Genomic DNA, 21,261 nt, shown 5'->3' with positions numbered 1-21,261 from the left:
ACGTACACGGACGCGGTCATCTGCTACATCAGCAAATGCATCGATGACGTCGTACCCAGGATTTCTGTACGAACATTTCCAAATCAGAAGCCCTGGATTAATTGTGACGTCCATGCTAAACTCAAAGCAAGGACCGTTGCCTACATCTCAGGGGATCTGGAGGAATACAGGAAGTCCAGGTACGCGCTCCGGAGTGCTATAAGCAGTGCTAAGAGATTGTGCAGGGACAAAGTGGAGTCCCACTACAAGGGCTCCAACACTAGGAACATGTGGGCCGGACTGAGAACCATCACGGACTACAAAGCTAAGACCAGCAGTGCTGATGATGTGTCTGCATCTCTCCCAGAGGATCTGAACACTTTTTACGCCCGCTTTGAGAGCAGCCCCCCGGCTGGGGAGATCGAAGAGGCCCAGGAGGACCGCTGCCCCCCCGTCATATCCAGGGCAGAAGTGTGGAGATCTTTCAACCAGATCAACACATGCAAGGCACCTGGACCTGATGGCATCCCTGGCCGAGCTCTCAGGGTGTGTGCAGTTTGCCTACAAGCCAAATAGGTCGACTGCAGATGCCATCTCCCTCACCCTCCACACTGCCCTCTCCCACCTGGACCAGAGGGACACACATGTGAGAATGCTATTCAACGACTACAGTTCAGCATTCAACACCATTGTGCCCCTGAAGCTCATCACCAAGCTCAGAGACCTTGGGCTCAACATCGCCCTCCGTGAGGGGATCCTGAACTTCCTGACGGGCAGACCACAGGCGGTGCGGATCGGCAGCTTCACATCCTCCACCCTGACTCTCAACACCGGTGCCCCCCAGGGCTGTGTGCTCAGTCCTCTCCTGTACTCCCTGTTCACGCATGACTGCGTGGCCACCTACAGCTCCAACACCATCATTAAGTTTGCTGACGACACCACTGTCATAGGCCTGATCACCGGCGACGATGAGAAGGCCTACAGAGAGGAGGTCAGAGCCCTGACATCTTGGTGCCAGGACAACAACCTCTATCTCAACGTCAGCAATACGAAGGAGCTGATCGTGGATTATAGGAAGGGACAAGGAGTGGAACACGCCCCCCTCTTCATCAACAGGACCCCGGTGGAGCGAGTCAGCAGCTTCAAGTTCCTCGGGGTCCACATCAGTGATGACCTGACCTGGACCCATCACACAGACTCCATCAGGAAGACGGCCAGACAGCAGCTCTTCTTCGGAGGCTCCACATGGACTCCAGGATCCTGTGCAACTTCTACAGGTGCACCATAGAGAGCATCCTGACTGGCTGCATCACCGCCTGGTACGGCAGCTGCACCACCCTGAACCGTAAGGCTCTACAGAGGGTGGTGAAGTCTGCTCAACACATCACCAGTACGGAGCTGACATCCATGGAGGACCTCTACACCCAGCGGTGCAGGCCAAAAACATTTCTGCCTGCTGCTGTCTGGCCGACGGTACCGCAGCATCCGGGCCCGCACCACCAGGCTCAGAGACAGTTTCATCCCCCAAGCCATAAGACTTTTAAACTCCTCTGAACTGCAATAACTCCACCAAACCAGCACCCTGGAATATTTGCATATTTGCACCAGCACCATAATAAGCATATTTGAATATTTGCACTTCTGCACAAATTGAACATTCATCTGTAAAGATATATATTTAGATGTATATATTTTATTTTCTATTTTATTCTTTTTTAATCTATTTTATACTATTTCTATTTTTATTTTATTTTTTATGGTTGAAATCATTGAGCATTGCTTAAAGAGAGTGTGTGACCCAAGCATTTCATTGACAGTGACAACTTCATTTTATCTCTGTTCATTTGACAATAAAAAAATCTTGAATCTTGAATCTTGAATCTTGCCACAAATGCTGAGAGACAGATTGGTGTGCGGAGTGAACGACAACAACAGAATGCAACGGAAACTATTGTCTGAAGTGGGCTTGACGTTTGATAGGGCCCTGAATTTGTGTATGGCTATGGAATCAGCATCAAAGGACGTTAAAGAGATGCAAGGCCAGTTAACAGAGGACACGGCTCAAAATGAAAGTGGGATGAAATCTCAGACAACTGTCCACAGGATGTTTTCAGACAATGTTACATTTATCTATTTTTGTAAGCACAGTGTTGCCATTTTATGTTCAACAGGTTAGTTAAACCACCTTGGTTCTGTTGCTTTTACTGCTTGATTTCTCAGTAGATTGAATATTTATGGCCTTGTTTGTTAACTTTAATGTTTTGTATAATTATTTTTCATATTTGTTGTGAGAAAAACTTAAATACTATGCAAATTGTTGTATTATTAGTGTTGATATAACTATTATTGTTTGCTTGTCATATACAGTGATGATGAAAAGACTTACTAAAAAGTTTCCTGAACATCATACCATGTCTGTATGTGACTGTCCAACCTCCTGTCAAGTCTTGACCCAATGACAGGACACCAGTCTTATTGAGACTAATTAGTCTCGATAAGGTAAGCAGTGGTATAGTTTATGGCTGCATGTTAAATATAACTATATTTCCAGTTGTGTACTGTTTTAAATCTCAGTAGTCAAAATTCTGTTTGTGACTGTGAGTCTATAGGTTGTCTATATGTAAGCATCATGCTTAAGCACTGAATCAATCTAACTTTGGCTTTGTTTATTTTCTGTTGGCAGAGAGGATACTGTCAGTCTACAGAGAACACCTGATGGACAACATGTCAATCATCAACCAGAACTGGTGACAACTCATACTTCAAGTTCCAACATCTTGGACACGTGTCTATGTGACACTCTATCCCAGACATGAGCAAAGTACGGCCCGTTGGGTTTTTTAATCCGGCCCGCCGAACTTGTCCAAATATTTATAAAATTGTTTTTTTGAAATACTAATATTTTTTTAAACAAAAAATTTAGTAGCACTTAAATGGCACTTACTTATAGCACTTTGTAGTTTTGCTTTATTTTCGAAGAAATCGTACTTTCTTGATTATTTTTGTTCTGGGTTTGAACCCTCAGGGTTGAATGCACTTGTTGTAAGTCACTTTGGATAAAAGCGTCAGCTAAATTAAATTTGACCGGGAGTGTGATGTATAGAGCTGGAAAGGGCACATGATGTCCCTTCACTTTTTCCCTTTGCCCTGTGAGCCCTTCTGTAAAATGAGCAGATCAAGGAAACGAAAAGTGGACAATGAGTGCAGAGTGTTTAACACAGAGTGGACAACAAAACACTTTTTCACTGAAGTCCAATTGAAGGCTGTATGCCTGATATGCCGAGAAACTGTCGCAGTTTTCAAGGAGTACAACATCAGCTGTCACTTTGCTACGAATCATGCTATACGCTAGCCAGCATTCAACGCAAGAACGGGTGGCTATGGCTCAGAGGTTGGCGGACTCAGCAACATTTTTTTCACAGACAAACTACGATTCAAGAGTCAACTACCAAGGCAAGTTTTTTGGTGGCATTTGGAGCAAAGGCTAGCAAGCCTTTCTCCGAAGGCGAGTTTTTGTTAAATGGCCTTGCAAATAAGTGCTTTGCTACTTGTTAAAGGCCAAATCCTTTCATGTAATGATTTTTCCATGTCATTTATATTATTTGACAAAAACACTCCATCCATCTGTTCCTGGCCCGGCTCCTCTGTCAAAATTTAGAACCCATTGTGGCCCGCGATTCAAAAAGTTTGCCCACCCCTGCTCTATCCCATGTTGAGCCCCCTCTTCAGTCAGGTCTGGACTCAGTGAATCATTACTCCTGATTAACCAAGGGCAAGTGGCAATTTTTTTTATAATGTTTAACCGTGGAATGTCCTTCATGTCATTAGGCACACATTTTTTTTCAAGATCAGCAAAAACATCAACACTTCTTTGAGAATTAAATGAACAAGTTTTTGAATCTGTTTTTCAAAGAGAATATGTAAATGCACTGTTTCTGTCCCTTGGTGGCGCTGCATTTGTAATGCAATTTGTACTGTATTTTTTACGGGGAATTTTCCTGCAACCACAGCTGCCAGTATTTTACCGTAAAATGTAACATTTGAATAAAATACTATTATTATCCTACAGTTGTACTGTGTTTATCACTGAGACTGTAATTTGGTTCACAGTAGTTTTTACTATTAAAGAAAATGATCGTAAACATGTTTATGTGACAACTGTTGTTTTTAAAGAAAATTACCGTTCAGAGGTTTATATTACAACCGTTGTTTTAAAGAAAATTACTGTTCAGAGGTTTATATTACAACTGTTGTTTTTAAAGAAAATAACCATTTAGGTTTATATTACAACCATTGTTTTTAAAGAAAATTTACCGTAAGCAGGTTTACAGTTTATTGATTTTTTTTCCTGGTAAATTACTGTAAAGCACAACAGTTCTCGAATGACAAATTTACTGTTCTAAAAAGGCATACTGAAATTGTATTAATTATCAGTGTATTTTTTACGGTGAATTTCTGGCAACCACAGCTGCCAGTATTTTACACGTTTTTTTTTTTACAGTGAACAGCATTTCAATATTGCACTCAGTTACAACCTGTGCAACACATTCATTGGGTGTGAAGAAAACTGAGCATAGTTCAAGTCACTTTAATCAGTTATCTTGAGCGAAATATGTCTCAAACATTCACTTTGATCAATATGACAATATTGACCAATCATGAAAATATTGATTGGCACAAGTGATTGTGCAGTTACAAGATTCTGACTCACGATTTGTACTGAGATAAATGATTAGATGGGATAAATTAAATAAATAGTCAGCCAACTTGCTGCTATGCCCTACCCCAAAGTGATGTTTCTTTGAGGACCATTGTGTTCGACCACTGATTTTAAATAATGGTAATGTGTATCGCAGTGTAGTGTGTTTTTGGTCAAAATTGAAAAAAGTCCATTAACATTACCGTTTTTGTAGATCACATAGAGATGAACTTGTATTTGAAAATTCAAGTCAATTGGACTTATTTGTGAATGGCTTGTTTTTTTTTAATTTTAATTTCTAGCCCTTGATTACAGCGCTACCATGTAGTCATTTGCAGTCATATTTCCTAGAAAGCATATGGACACTATTTGCAGTTCCATGTTTTTATGGTGGTGTGGATTGGCTCTTGTGACGACTCTGGCAAGTGTGAGAAAACTCTGACTGCGCATAATTACCTGTGATGCACTGTACATGTGAGTCTGCTCTGCTTCAGTGGTGCCTGAACATGGGTCAATATGAGAAGAGTGGGTGCACAGTGTGCAACTTTGGAGGCTGGATCTATACTACCCATCCAATCAGTATTTAGACATAGTAATAGTATTTTCTGCGCTATCTTCCATTGGCTGAACATTTTACAATTGAATCCATTCATTGTCACTATGCACCTTATTTACAAAAATAGAGGCAATCCCCTTTGTACAGCCGGACTGCAGCAAATGTCTGTCATCACGCTCCTGTGTCATCACTGATGCAACATCAGTGGGAATGTCATCATCTATGTCTTTCTCCACCAAATCCTGGAAAGACTGATGGGTTGGGATCATTATTTAAAAGACCACAATGAAGTGCATAGACGAAACACATTAGAAAGTTGAATGAAAAATTACAGTTTCATCATCTTACAGTTTGTATCTCTCAATCAATTTAAGTGCATATCAATCATACACCAATTACGTAATAGACCTGCCAACATGTTTCAGTTTGCGTGTAATAAAGTTCACTGTAAAAAATCACTGGATAGACCTATTTTTTAAAAAGCACCACCAAACACAACAGTAATAACTCTGCCTTTTTTACTTTCGATGAAATGTAACAATACATACCAAACAGGATGTTTCCTCTGTAGTGGGTGCCTCCTCAACATTGCAATCCGTCACTTTGGTATCGCCTGAAGTGCGCTATAGAATGTAATACATAATAATTGTATAAAAGACATTTTTATATTACACATCAAAGTTATTGTTAACATGTATTAGGTACTTCATTACAAAAAATTGTTAATCAAAATTTCTATCAATAAATTTAAAAAGTATTGCATTCACTTGGGCCCAAAAAATTAGGCTTTTTAAATAGAAGTAAAAAAGACAGAAGAATTACCTTCTGGTGATCAAGTACTGCCTTACGGTGTCAGGGTGCGGAAAATGGAAAACGTGAACCCAAAAGCACAACACTTGAGCAGTCTTAGGATAGAAAGAGTTCTGGTTTAATGGATGATCAGGGGTAAAAAAACAGGCAGAAAGTCAGAGACAGCTGTCATGGGAATTTTTGTATTTAGATATGTTTATTGAAATAACAGACAAGTATAATGTAATGACAAATGTGGTTTAGACTTTAAGTCAAGGGAGTTGCTCATAAACCTAGAGGTGTTGCTAAGCACACAGTAGGGGCCAGCACCGCTGCTCCCATAACGCGCACTACGCGATGTGCGTAGGGCACCAAGTCCTGAGGGGGCCCCAAAAAATAGGCAACTGAAAAATCATCATAGTTATAATAATTATGTAGCCGAGCGTTTGGTTGTATCATAGGTCCGGCCTCAGCCGACAAGGGACACGAGAGCAGGTCATGAGCTCGGGACAGCACACCCGTTGATTCTCTGCTCACTTTGCAACTTCACTCATCACAGAACCCACTTCCTTTAAAACCTCCTTTCAAAATAAGAGTCACTACCAACAACCCGCTTAGAACAGGAAATACAAATCAACCCTCAACAATAACGTCATTAAATAAAATAGCTTACAATTATAACGCCGATATTATTTCAGTATATAAATATTAGGCACCTTTTAGGCATGTATATCACAAAACAGGCAGAACAAGAGATATATTTAATTGCTCAAAGAAAAAGTTAAGATGGTGCTCTGAAAGCACAAATCCTGTCATTGAGAGTCAGCAGGTGACAATGTAGAGACATGTGTGCCCCCTCCAACTGATCCTGCTCTTTGGCCACCACAAGTTTTAGACGCGGATCGTGTTGAAATAGTACGAAGAGGTCCATTTAAAATCCCATCAGATTTTAATTTTCCAAGGGGACTAGATGGCATGGCGTTTCATAGTAGCCTACAATTCAAAACACTCTCAAATGGAGAGAAAATCATGAGAAGTTGGCTTGTTTACTCACAACAAAGCAAAGCTGTGAAGATTTTCTCAATACTTGAATGTGTGTGTTTTAGCTGTTCTACATAGTGTGTTTACAAAGTAAAGTAAAATTGTGTGAATTATCTGCTTCTAAATCTTTGCTTTATTGAAGAAGATTGCTAACTTGTATACTTATGCTTTTAAGTTTGTATTTATGGATGACTATTTAATTTCTACGAAGATTTTGCACATCCCAATACTTGTGTGTATGTATGTTTTGGCTGTTCTGTATACTACGTTTACAAAGTAGATTTTCCTTTTTCGTTTTAATAAAATGTTAAACTGGCGGTTTGGGAGGGCATCATAAAGGAGTTATGCTTAGGGCACCAACATGGCTAGCAGCGGCACTGGTAGGGGCCACTGAAGGAGACAGAGCAGATGGGCTCTTGGGTGTGACTGCCAGAGACGTCAGGTCTGAGAGGAAGATGTTTTCACACCAAGAGTCTTTCAGAGCATCTGAGCACAACCACATGTCATTGTCTTGTAGACTTCAAAGCAGATCTCTTTGTATATTGACGGAGACCATGTGTCTGACCTTTCTGTCAGGACATCAAGAGAGCTGATTGGACAACCTTTCTCCTGTCCAAGGAGGGGCCTGTGTAGAATAAATGTTGTGTTTTTGCCTTGGCTCAGGGCCATTGTCTCATAACTTTCACCATGTTATGAGCTTTGAGCCACAACTAGCCACAACGGGCGGCTGTGGCTGAGGGGTAGAGTGGTCGTCCTCCAACCTGAAGGTCGGCGGTTCGATTCCCAGTCTGAACCATCTGCATGCCGAAGTGTCCTTGGGCAAGATGCTGAACCCTGAACGGCCCCCCATAGAATAACAAAGTGCTGCAAGTAGATGCACTGTATGAATGTGTGTATGAATGGGTGAATGTGAAACTGTACTGTAAAGCGCTTTGAGTGGTCTTCATCAGACTAGAAAAGCGCTATATAAATACAAATCCATTTACCATTTAACTACAGTTGTTGAATTAAACTTCCAGATTGATAAAACACAGCAAACAGCAAGCAGGCAAAACGGACGGGGTCAAAAACCAGGCAGTCAGTAAGAGATAGCAAACAAACAAATAGAGAGCAGGCATAACGGGAATCCAGGGTCCAGAAGGCAGGTCAGAGCACGGGGGGAGTGGCAGAATTCTGAAATGACATGAGAATTAGTACATGAAAAATAATATAACAGAATATGAAAACATATGAGCTGATTGAAGTTGTGACATACGGAGCTTCACGGGATTAACAAGTGTATTGGAAACCTCCAATACCTTGCAGACATTTTTCCAAAAATTTGCATATTTTCAGTTCAGAAAATGTATCGATAGTTGATACAATTTATTCCAGGCTTCTTTTCAGGCGTTGTGCCTTTGAAATGAAATAAGGCAGTAAAGCATTTGCATGACCAAATGTTTTGAACATAACAAACATAATGACTGTTAATGCTATAGTATTATTAAAAGTAAGATCAAAATTGTGTGAATGTATTGTGCTTTAACACTTGCCTTTCCAAAGGTGGTAAAAGTGCAGAATCTGAAAACAAAAGAAATAAGTAAACATTAAATATTACAAAAAACATGATGCAGTGAGCATGTTTTAGGCTCATGTGTAGTTTGATATTTTATTCTAAGAGATATATTACAAATACAAATCAAAGAAACAAAATCATATAAGTATTATGAACCTGAATCTCCAGAAAAAACATCCTCCACATTTATTTACATCTACCAAAATAACTACAAGGTTAACAATCTTAGACAGCATGTCAAATCTACAAGGCAATAATCACCAGTCAAGCTAAGCAGATATGGTTATATTCTTCACTAGACCCTACCATTTCACTCACAATCACAAGACAAGAAATACGAGAATCATCCTAAAGCTATGTATGAATCTAAACTATGGAAGCGTCATCCGAATCCACAGGTAGCATTTGGAAAACAAACCGGCTACTTGTTTTATTTTCAATTTATTAGACGTTACTTTTTCTCCGCACCTGAGGAGCAAGAGCTACCATGTACAATGTCAGTATATCACCTAATGGCGTCCAATATTACCCAATGGCGATAGGTAGTGGCCGCTGTTAAATTAATGGCTACAGTTTGAAACTTTGGAGTGAAATAGCGTCATTGTTTTCCAATGTCGACTCTGCTCTCCCTTCACATAAACTTTTTCAGTGACAGAAAAAGTAAAAAAACAACATTTTTTTAAAAAGACATGGCTGATTGGATTTTACAGTTGGCCTACTCATCTTTTCAGAATGAGAGTAGCCTACCTGCTCAACAATAACTTGAAACGTTAATTGTCTTGATGCATATACTGTATTAATCCCTTACTATCCAAGTCTACTGTCTATTTCTCAATTTATCCGCCCGACGAGTCCTCACCACTACTTACTCAGGGTCAGCAGACAGTTGCGAGAAGTGATTGTGTTAGCCAATCCCATTGTGCAAAAGACCATCTACTGCAGAATTGTGCTGGTCCACTAACCTAATTATTTTTGTTAAATCAAACTTTTATCAAATTTGTGCAGGGAGGGGCGAGCGGAGCTGTTTAAGCAACAAGGTGCTGAAACATTACTAAAATCACGCTAACTGTATATCAGTGCAAGCACAGGAGAAATGTCACGATCCTGAGCATGCAGTGCCATTGCCATCTCCAAGGAAATCAAAAGAAAGCCAATGACAGTGATATACTACAATAAAACAAAGGTCGGGGTTGATGTGCTTGACCAAATGGCTCGCCATTACTCCGTGAAAGATTATTATTAATTAATTCAAAAGTGCTATTTGGCATGAAAGTTTTCAAAAGCATCAAAATGAATTAATCTATAATCTTTCTCACTCAAGGTGGCACGCATAGAAGGCCAGTTGTAGTATTTTATAACATGCTGGATTTTGTTGCCATCAATACAAACTTACATCAATACTGCTGTATCTGAGCTGAATGTGGCTGTGGCTGAGGGGTAGAGTGGTCGTCCTCCAACCTGAAGGTCAGCGGTTCGATCCCCAGTCTGAACCATCTGCATGCCGAAGTGTCCTTGGGCAAGATGCTGAACCCTAAATAGCCCCCCATAGAATAACAAAGTGTCAGTGTCAAGTCAGAATCCATGTGAACGCTATGCAGTTACAATAAAAATGTGGGCCCCGTAAACTGTGTTATACCGTCTACTCTCATTTTCCTTTGTTTAGCCAAGCGGAGCTGTTTCAGCAGCAGCACTCGTGATGTAAACAAAGCTTGGGATGACAGTTGTTGTACAAACAGCTGCAAAGTACAAATGTATTGTTAGTGCTGATGTTGTTAAAAAAAACCATGGTGAGTTACAACAATGTGATTTAACGTTACGTGTTGTTTCTATGGTTGGGTTGAGGATCTTTATCCTGGGTGAACAGTATGGGGACAGGAGGTTGTGCTGAAGTGAGCCGAGCACACAGACACATTCTTCCTGAAATGAATCTAGTTCAAGAGATCTGGAGGGGGCCTAATCCATTGTTACGTCATAAAATCTGGAATTTCTAAACAAGCTGTTTCAAGGAAAACAAATTATATTAAAAGCCCAGAAAATGTTTTTTTTCACAATATGGGGCGTGTAAAAGAGATCACTGACTAAGCTGACCTTACTTCCTTAGGCAGATAGTTCCAGAGTTTTGGATCTAATCTTGTATTCGGAACAACCATACTTCTGGCTGAGGATCTCAATGTTAGTGAAGGCTCATAAAATACTAAAAGCACTGATATGTTGCTGGGAGAGAGGCCATGGACAGCTTTAAACGTAATCAACAAAATCTTATAATAAAATTTCAAGCATACAGGGAGCCAATGTAAGGACTCAATCTATCAAATGTTATCTGTATAGTCCATATTAAAAAATGACAATTTGACTCATAGGGCTTGACAAGGTGCGAAATCATCTGTTCTTAACCCTCAACAAGAGTAAGGAAAAACGTCCCCCAAAAAAATATAAACAGGGGAGAAGATAAAAACATGATTGTACCAGCTTTGTTGTGTGTTGCTCAAAAGTTAAATTGTTGTCAATCAAGACGCCAAGGTTCTTTGCAGCGGGGTTGATGTGATCAATAACAGACCAGCAGATGGCAGTATATGTTCCATATTGTGGCCAGGTCCAATTAAAATTATCTCAGTTTAGACTGGGTTCAACTGCAGAAAGTTTCTGGACATCCAGCTCTTAATCTCAGAAAGACAGTTGTTTAAAGAACCAAGCATACCAGGGTCTTTAGGTCTAACAGGCAGGTACAACTGCATGTCATCAGCATAAAAATAAAATTAAACACCATGCTTGTTTATGATGTGACATATAACATATAACAATACCTCCAAATCCAGACCAGTCTTCTCTGTACAGGATCCTGGAACAAAACTGAAATTATGAAATGTAAGGATAATTATATCAATTAACTTACCTCTATGTTTTACAAAAGACTGTCTTGTGGCCCTGCAAATGAGCCATAAGGCCAGGGAAACCCCCTACCCTATGACAAAATGGACACTGGATGACAATGGAAAGTGTCCAACTTGATTAACTCTGTGTATGCTCTGTCTGGGAATGTTGTGTTTATGATCTATAAAACAATATCATATCAATATTTAAGAGTTCGATATGGGATAAACTTGACCTTTACAAGTCTATAACATAATAATGATGATAATTTTGAGATACAGCATGTCAAATGAATTTTGAATGATGTTGAAGTATGAGTGAAAGACTCCTTTTTCTTGCTTTGCAATTTCAATTTGTAAACTTGCAAAAAATCGTCTTGCACACCACCACACTGCTGTGTGTAGGAGATGAAGAATTCTTTATTAATGTAAGGACTCATTTTCTTCTTGATGAAATCATTTGATCAAACAATTTAAGAACAAACATATGCAGAGTGCTCATTCTGTCAACCCAACAGTGCAAAATCCCAGATATGAAATTGGTAATAAATCTCACCAAAATGAACATAAACTTAAGATACATTTCTTGAACCTGTTTTGGATGATACAACATATTTAAATGTTGCTTGTAGTGTGTTATAAAGTAGAAAAAAAGAATATTCTTAATATCACCTAAAAAAAAAGTACCTAAAAGAAAACATATTGTGATCCTACACAATTGAAAATTATTAAAAGTTTCATTAAGGCAAATCTCTGAAAATGGACATCGAAGAAGAAATTGTGTTTAAAACAACTCAATGTCTTGCAGTCGGTTTATTACATTTATTGGTTCTCAATTCAGGTCCTGTAACACACTGAGCCACTGCAATTAATCCAGTCTTTTAACAAAGTTACAAACAAAGATTCCCCCTACAGATAACAACAGTCATCTCTTCTTACTGATCGAGATTAATGAGGACCTAGGACTTCTCCAAATGTCACCAGAACCTGAGAGCAGAGACCAATCCTTTGCTGTCACTGCTTTACACAATAAATCCACCACAGACCAGTCACCTGCTGCTGCCTCCTGTGAGACGAACAGCGGGACTGTTGACTGAGAGCAGCTCATCCTGATTCTCCTCTGTCCGGATGGCAGGTGTCCTCTCAGCTCCTCCTCCTCCTCATCATCACGATCAAGACTGATTCAGAAAGAAGTCCCTTGGGAGGTTTTGATGTGATCCTTGAAGTCAGTTGGGACATTCAACATCGAGCAGACCTGGATGATAGCAGACAGAAGTTAGTGCTCTGCTTTAACTGCTCTGCTAATGCAGGAACATTACATGATAGATATGCAGGAGGGTCATACTGAGCCTGATATATGACAGGCTTCAAAGCAGGAGCAGCAGCGTCAGCCATTTGCCTCTGTGTACCAGACTGTATAAAAAGATCTATGACGTGTCTTTGCTTCCTTCCACTACCCAGAAATAAAACAAAAATATGATTATATTTTTATTATGTGAATATCAAAAATAAAAGGAAATATACTGATTATTAAATCAGTGCATTCATTAAATTAAATAGCATTACACACAAGTGGTTCCGCAGTATATATTTTTTAGGAATCGCGCACACACACACACACACACACACACACACACTGAAAACTTTAGTCGTATTCGTGATGAAGAAGCAGTGTTCTAGAAGATATTATTAAAAACTATTCATCACTCGGTTCTGTAACAATTATTTTACACAAATTTCCATGATTTCCTTTATGTTGTCTTAGTCCATCAAATTTAAGAAGCATCTCAATAAGCAAAGGTAAGAGATCAGATCATAGGTTCGACATGAAGAGCCCCCATCAACGGTATCTGACAAACCTATAAAAAGCTTTGGAAGATGCAATTATGCAAGCCTCAAAGACTGCAAGCAGGTCCAGCAACTGAAGCTGGATATCAGCAGTGGCCTTAATAACATCATCCAGTCCATGCTTCCTGGCAAACTAAAGCTCTGGTGTTAACAGTTTTGCCTGTTACACCGACTGATGTGGCCACTTAAGGCCAATTTATGCCTCTACGTCTTTTCTATTACGGACAGATAAGACCGCCCTATCCGTAGTGGAACGCCCTCTCCGAGCGCCTCGGAGAGCTTTTCGTACACCTCTGATTTTTCTAACTGTCCGTCTTCATGTCGGAGAGCCCACGGACAGCTCTTGGCTGTGATTGGTCTGCGAACGACATCATTTCCCTACGACGTCATTTCCCTACGACGTCATTTCCGGACCTCAAACTTCCTGTTTCCTTCCATGTGTCACATCAAACCCAAACACAACTATGATTCTACGATAAATGTGACGTGTGTGTTAAGCCAGCAGAGTTGTCCGGCTGACGGTGGCTCGTTAGAGCACTGACGGCATGTGTGCACGGTCACATACGGTTATAACGAGCTTTCAAAACGGCGCTAGCAGGCTAGACTAGCGGGTTAGCCACCATGCTAACTGCGGTGGTAACAGTGCAAAAATCCACCGTCACGACTTTAATTCCACTTCTATCATGACACAGTTTCTATAATACCGCCAGATTAGAAGCAAACACTGGGTAGTAGTTAGTGCCGGGAGTCCCTGCTGACTGTGTGTGGAAGCTGGGGGGGGAGCTAGCTTCAAGCTACACGGAGCTTCAAGCTGTGGAATCAGCAACACACTTCGGAAACAAGACCGGGGAACCGCTGCGCTAAGAAACGATAACATCAGCATTTTGACCTGCTGGGTGTCACTTTATTTAGTTCTATTAGTTGCCATGGTTCAGTGTGTGGGAGGCTACCCGATAGAGATAAACAGACACACGTGGACCTCTTCTTCCCAAAATTGGGGTAGGCTTCTCTGAGCTCATCTTCCGTTGCGCCACCTATGGGTTTGGCGGTGAATTTTTTCCACGTACAGTGGTCGGAGAGGTAAAAATCAAAAAGACTCTTCGCCCACCGTGGAGCCCTCTCCGAGAAACGGATACGTAGAAGCATACTGGAGCCTTTACAGTAGTCGATGCTCCACTCAAAAGAACTGAGAAAACATGGAGACAATGATCAACTCCATTTCTACAGCATATATGGCTTATTCATTACTGTATATCACTATTGATATAACTATGCACTTTTATACTGACATGTCTAGGTTATTATGTTATACAAATCTCTTTACCTAAACAGATAGTGGGCAGCTAAGTGTGTTTAGTGCAGAGGTTACTAAATATGGTGGGACATTTATTTAATCTGTGCTAAGGGTAACTAAAAGTTAAGCTTAATTTTTCAGCAGATCAATACGTTTGTACTATAGGTCTAAATAAAGTGTTTTTGTTGAATTTATTTCTGCCCAAATAGAGCACAATATCTGTAATAATGAGATCGGAGAGGTATAAAGAGGAACACTCTGGGGCTCTTAAAGCCTATATCCATGGGCAGGTTATTTTTTATACTAAATCCAGCCGCCTGTCTCGTCTCAAGCGTTTGTCTGGCATACGCCGATGAGCTGCTTTTATAATTCACTAAGCATCTTAAATCCATTCCAGACATTATGACTATTTTTAAAGAATATGGCACAGTTTCTTGTATTATGAGTTAAATCTGAAGAAATCGTAATTCTTCCCTATCACTACAGCTGCTCAAAGCCTTTCATACACACTTTTGCCACTCAAATGAACAATGAACTAAATATCCGTGGTGACGAAATGGTGGTCACAGAGACATGGCGAGCTTGTTCAAAGCAAATTTTAAGACATGTTTTGAGCGCAGTTAAGCTAGAGGTGTTCCCATCTCCCTATCTCTTTAGCAGTCAGAATCAATTCCCATAAATGAACATTGTTCCGAAATTTCTATTCCTATTCGAAACTATAGTTTTACGAAAAAAAATTCTTAACATCAATGACAAAATAATCTCAAATATCACTTGGAAGAGGAAGAAACCGAGAATTATGAAATCTTATTGCTGGATGAGTCAATGGGAGCACCTGATTTCCGCCTCTACTACTAGGTGTGTATTGTTCACGCTCGCTACTTTATAATATGGGTCCAGGTTAAGCGTAACTCATGGTATTTGCACCTCTGACTGCCCTTTGTTCTCTCCGATGCCTCCATCATTACGCTATTTTAAGAGCAAGCCGATTAATGTACGATACAGTACAATATTGGCTTCTATCAGGAAAACCTACGGATGGCAGGATCTCTGCTGGCCCCCGTTTGTCCGAGCCACCTCTCCTCCCCATCCATCATGGACGACTCTTTTGTTATTTGGAAACTTAAAACTTGGAAATTTAACTTGACACTATAACATTTCTTTAGGTTTCTCCATGTTCGCATTAAAGCGAGTGCACATGGCATCTATCTGTGCCCGGAATGGCCCTGATTCAATTCAATGTGCTGCATCGCCTTCACTTCTCTAACTTCAAATTCTCAAAAATGTTTCCAGATCTTGACTCCAAATGTGATTGATGACAACTCTCTACTGCCTCTCTTGCACACACAATTTGGCAGTGTCCTAGCCTGCTCATTTTTTGGCATTCAATCTTCAAAACATTATCTGATGTTTTCAAAACAGTAATCCATCCCACTGATCATTCTCTATTGGAAGTCTCCTCATCCACAGAGCTGAACTCATTTGCTGAGAGAGGTGATGCAGCATCTCAAACTTGAGAAACTTAGACTCACAATACGAGGCTCCTCTGAAAAATTCGAAAGAGTCTTGAACCCATTTATCATTTATTCCAGACCTTCCTCCCTATCACCACCTTCCTGAGTGTAAGTCTGAATGGAGTTAACTTTGTAATTAGCCGATGAACCTTTATGATCTGTGGGCTTTTTATATTACATAACAATTACGCTGTTGGTTTTATGATGAAGTGCATCAATAATCTGGCTACAAATGACCACCTCAAGTCTGCATTGCCACTTTTCCTGTCTTCAAAAAGTTTGTACTCATGGGTTAAAGTTTGCATATAAGTGCCTAAAAATAATGTGCCCATAGGCATATGACAAGCAAGCCTGACTTGAAAGCTTTGTCATTCATTGTGTAATGATTGATTGAACTAATATATTAATTTCACCACAAGGTCTGGTGTTTCATGTTTTGTAAGTGTAAGTGCATTTCACAAACAAAATGTCTCAATTTGGACAGTGTGCTTCTTTTTCAGTCTGTGTTAAATCTTTTGAAAATAATTATGAAATGTCAGAGTGAAACAAATCTAGAAAAACTGTAATACAGTTGTGATATGTAGTCTATATTCATATTTAACTTTGATGTATTCACAACTACTGAGAGAAAGGCATAAGCAGTAAAACTGAATGAGAGCCACCCCCTGCAACATCTTCACAGGCAGAACAGTTAACAAAGCAAATAATACAGGATGGAGGAGGTAAAGGAGTTAGTAAGTTCATAGCTCAGTGGCAGCTAAAGTACATCCTTAATATACAAGTAAATAACATATTTGATTGGCTACTTTAGTCTCCAATTGCTCTGAAAAATGTTGAAGGACAAAATTAAGTAATTATTTACTGGTTTTCCATCAATTAGGGCAAGCAATTCAATTGTATAAGCTTTTTCTGTTTTCAGTAACTGAGCCATGGAGTGGCTACAACAGCTAATGTACAAGTGACACTGGACATCTGCTGCAACTAATTAATTCCAGTATGATTACCTCCATACAAAGATATCTTTCATCAATAACTGTTGATTACCTGTCTGAACTTGGCCCGAAGCTTCTCCATTTCCTCCTGTAGTGTCGCAGACTGTGGATCATCGTGAGGAGAGTTTTGGATTAAACCCAAGAAAGCCTCCAGAGTTTTTATACGCTTTCTGAAGGCACACAGACACACACAAACACAAACTCTGATTTGAATCTTACGACGTTTCGACAAACAGTCCATCAAGGAAATAATCTCTGAACAGTCCCTGAGCCACTGTAACTGTACATGTGTAACAAGTTTATCAACCAAATTAACATTTGAAAAAATGTGAAATTAGTTTATAATTGTCAGTTATAAACTGACGTGTTTCCTCTAGGGTGTGTTTAAGCAGTAGGGGCGATTTGGGCCAAAATGTTGGACTTTTTTCAACGTTTTTAAATACATGTCTCATGAACTCTCGAGAGAATCAAACAAACATACTTATGTCAATGTTCAGTCACTGCATTGATGAAGAGTCGTCCTCCTCTTTGCAGTAGCCCAAAAATGAATACATGTGCTGTTGCTCTTCCCCTGCTCTGTTCTGTGTGTGTCAACCAACTTGATTTTGGTGTTACTCTGTTCCAGCCAAAATGATTGTTTTGGCGCGGCGCTATTCTTATTCTCATTGGCTGTTTGTGCTGTCTGTCAAAACATGGACGGGATGAGTTCTATCAACGTATATCGACCTAAGACTATCGTCTTAAATCTATATGGAGGAAAAGTTATATTGTGATAATTATGGATATTGTTTAATCGCCCAGCCCTAGTTGCTGCCCTTGTCACTACTACTTCCTACTGTTATACTTATTTAAGTATGTAGGATATGAGACATATCATTATACTGTTCCAGAGTGTTGACGTAAAAAGTGATGGTAGGTGGTTGCCTTGTTTATAGAGACTGTACCTTGATTTGACATCTGTTTTATTTTGGAGAAGGCACTTCCATGTGATGGCAAACCCATTATAGAAGGAAATCTGTAGGGGGTTAGAGGGCCAGAGGCAGTAATTAACTTGAAAGTAACACTACTCTTCCTAATTATAAAAGAAAGACTGACCATGTATATTCTCAATATTTCTGACATATGAAGGTTGTAAAGACTAGTTCGTGTCTAATGAAGACAACATCATTACTGTCATATACTTTGGGAATTATGCTTGTGCCAAATTAATAAGCTCTCTGAATACCTGACATTAAGCTTCACATCATAGAAAAAAAAAGGTAGAACAACTACATCTATTGATATAGGCCCACAGTATTCACAGCTAAATCACTCACCTCAGTTGACAACTTGGCCCCATGAGAGGCCCCATGTCTATGGCCCTCCTGCAATCCTCTGCATTTTCCTCTTTCAAATCCCTCCTTGTAGCCCTCCCCTCGGAACCTGAAAAACATTCACACTGCACTCACTCAGTGGAAGTAGCTTAAGACAAATGTAAATGTAAATGTAAAATAACTGTAAATTTGTTATCTTAATTTGGATGCTGATTGGCTTACTTGTACTTGAGTCAGAACTATTTCACCGTTGTTAACGTGTAACAGGACAGTTTTTTTGGAAGTGACCTATTATAGTCCAGGCAAAGTAGCGTTTTACGACCGACTAATTGTAAAATAATTGTTTTCAGCATAGATAATTTCTATGAGGTGTCCAGAACAACATACAAAAAGTCCTAAGAAATCCTATTTGAGGAAATATTTTAAATTCTCATCAATCCGAGATATGTGCCAATAAGGCCAGGCAACAATACACCCCAGTGGGGCTATTTTTTTCCTTTACTCCTACCACAATAATGCTTTACATGGTAAAAGTATACATGAAAAGTACCTTTTTTTTGTATTACAAGCTTCTTTTGAAATGAATTTGAATATGCACATGAGTGCCACACTTATTGAATATGTCCTAATTTGCATAGGCAGAAACACTATTCATATGTGGATAATGATCTGTGGATCGCGTATCAGAAATCGTAATGATGGATCCAGTATGGCGGAATCTGTATCATGCTGGCTGATCGTGATAAAAATGGCAGATTCTGTACCGTGTTGGCATCTGATAATGGTGGTGGACTATGATCGAGGTGGCAGCTGATGGTGGATCCTAATGGAGGCAGTGGACAATGACTGTGAACTATAATGGCCTCTGATCTTGATGGTGGATCATGATATTGCTGGCTGCTGGCTGCTGACCATAGACTATGTTTGCAGCAGGACTACTTGATATATAGTATTTCTTCTCGGATATTCGACATTGATACTGTAGGCATAAGTTTACTGTGACTTTTCGTCAAATCAGCATATACTTAGTCAGAAAAAATAAAAGTGCAGAATAGCCAATTTCAGAATAATAAGATTATCAGCACAGAAGAAGATTAAATCTGATGTCAGAGGGTCCTGGGATGTGGAGAGAGTGGAGGACCTGATAAGAATAAGTATTGAGGGAACTAGCTTGGAGGAGGATGATGCCAAGGCAGCTGAACAGATGAGGTTCAGTCGAAGCTAAAGAGGTAGAAGGTACAACTACATGGTTAGACCTTCAGAGGTGCAAGGACCTAGTGTTCTTTAGGGGGATGTGCTCTAAAGGGAGGGGAAGTAAAAGGTCTGTAAAAGGAAGTTCTCTGTTGTGGTTGTTATTTTGTAAATTTTCTATTTATTACCAAAACATTTAACAGTAAAACAGTTAAGATGGGAAAAATATGAATGTGTTGCATTGCATGTTGTTGTAAGTGGTGACTCAAAAGTTTTTGCTGGTGACCCTAAGCAGTGATTCTAGTAGAAGTATTAGTAGTAGTAGTCCAAGGTTAGTCTGGAGATGAATTCACTTATCTGTTAAACTAGTGACAGGTTCAAATTTAATTTATAGTATGTTGAATTGAGGCGAAGTAAAGATATCTTAAACTTGAATTGTGACTAATGAAAATTAAATTGGAAATATCTGAAACTGATTTAGAGTCGAATATTAATGTCTGAGCCATGATGACATCACACAAACAGTATCGAGGCATGTTATATTTTTCTGACGTCTGAAGATAAGCCCCTAATATCTTCGATTGTATTGGATTTAGCTGCTACCTGGCTGATATGCTGTTTACCCCTGAAGCCCCAGCAGTGTTCTGTGGACTTAAAACACTTCACCCACCCCTCAATCGGCATAGGGGTGAGTAGATAATGAGTGAATTATCATTTTTGGGTGAACTATGTTCATCTAGTGCCTTTATATTGAGGTCAACACTAGCCTGGCCATAACAACAGGTACTATAACAGCAACAAACTTCAATATGCCCTAGATAAAGACTGTGTAGTTAAAGAACAAACTAATGGAACAAATGTTGTTTTTTATGTTACCAATGCATGGGTTTTTAAATCTATCTCTTATGGTTATCATTCCATGTCTTTTATTTTGAAATATTTACTTTTACTTCCGTGTCACGTCTGTCTCTCTTGCCATTCTTTAACTCAACGATGATATATAAATGTGGGTTTCTCATTTTTAATTCTTATTCTGACAAGAAAGCCAAGAAGGTTTGTGTTTCTTCGATATGAAAAATAATTGACTGAAAGTTAACGAAGCCAAACCGCTCCCGGTGATCCAGCTGAGCCTCAACTTTAACATAACATGACCCTTGTTCACATACAGAAAAGCTTACCTTTCATCCGCGAGGAAAATACTGTCAAACAGCTCTTCGTGTCCGCGGCCGCCAGCCATCTCCACCTTCTCAATTTCAGTCTTAAGGTTTGAAAAATGTGTCCGCAGCTCGTCGCTGAAATATGTGTGTGACCGTTCACGGACACATTACAGTCAGTCTGTTTCCTGAATCACCGGCGCATAGAAGCGCCATACAGCCCCCTGGTGGCCCAAAGGCTATAGCTCGGAAACTTGAATCTTGAATTCTTTCTCTTTGCTGTAATTTTGTGTTATTAAAATTATCACGAAAATGGAAAAATAGAATTAACAGCACAATTTTAAGATTGATTGACTCTAATATTACAAATTGAAATTATTTGACTCAATCCTACAAAATCATAAAATCTGTTTCTCTTACTGTCAGAACTGTGTATTATATACTTATATGATGTGTCACCTTTATT

The 21,261-nt window shown here is 39.6% G+C and overlaps 1 protein-coding gene across 1 annotated transcript; it reads right to left on the bottom strand.

Moving 5' to 3' along the window:
- Positions 1–11,882: 11,882 nt before the first annotated feature.
- On the bottom strand, positions 11,883–20,980 carry lto1 (LTO1 maturation factor of ABCE1). The gene is made up of 5 exons (XM_061068220.1): positions 20,820–20,980; positions 18,454–18,559; positions 18,082–18,152; positions 17,190–17,307; positions 11,883–12,744 (listed from the first exon to the last, which is right to left on the bottom strand). Exons 1-5 carry the CDS (start codon positions 20,876–20,878, stop codon positions 12,673–12,675), a joined length of 426 nt encoding a protein of 141 aa, XP_060924203.1. The 5' UTR covers positions 20,879–20,980; the 3' UTR covers positions 11,883–12,672.
- Between the last annotated feature and the right edge of the window lie 281 nt (positions 20,981–21,261).

Source organism: Limanda limanda, chromosome 3 (genome assembly GCF_963576545.1).
Source record: "Limanda limanda chromosome 3, fLimLim1.1, whole genome shotgun sequence".
Classification (NCBI taxonomy): Eukaryota; Metazoa; Chordata; class Actinopteri; order Pleuronectiformes; family Pleuronectidae; genus Limanda; species Limanda limanda.
The sequence above is the reverse complement of the archived record's forward strand: the minus strand, read 5'-3'. Positions and strand labels throughout refer to the sequence as shown.

Excerpts from the sequence above, each read along its gene's own strand:
- lto1 (XM_061068220.1), bottom strand. The coding sequence starts at position 20,878 with ATGGCTGGCGGCCGCGGACACGAAGAGCTGTTTGACAGTATTTTCCTC. Across the intron at positions 18,560-20,819 it reads ATTTTCCTCGCGGATGAAAG|GTTCCGAGGGGAGGGCTACA; the intron begins GTAAGCTTTTCT and ends AATGTTTTTCAG. Across the intron at positions 12,745-17,189 it reads TTCGGGCCAAGTTCAGACAG|GTCTGCTCGATGTTGAATGT; the intron begins GTAATCAACAGT and ends GCTATCATCCAG.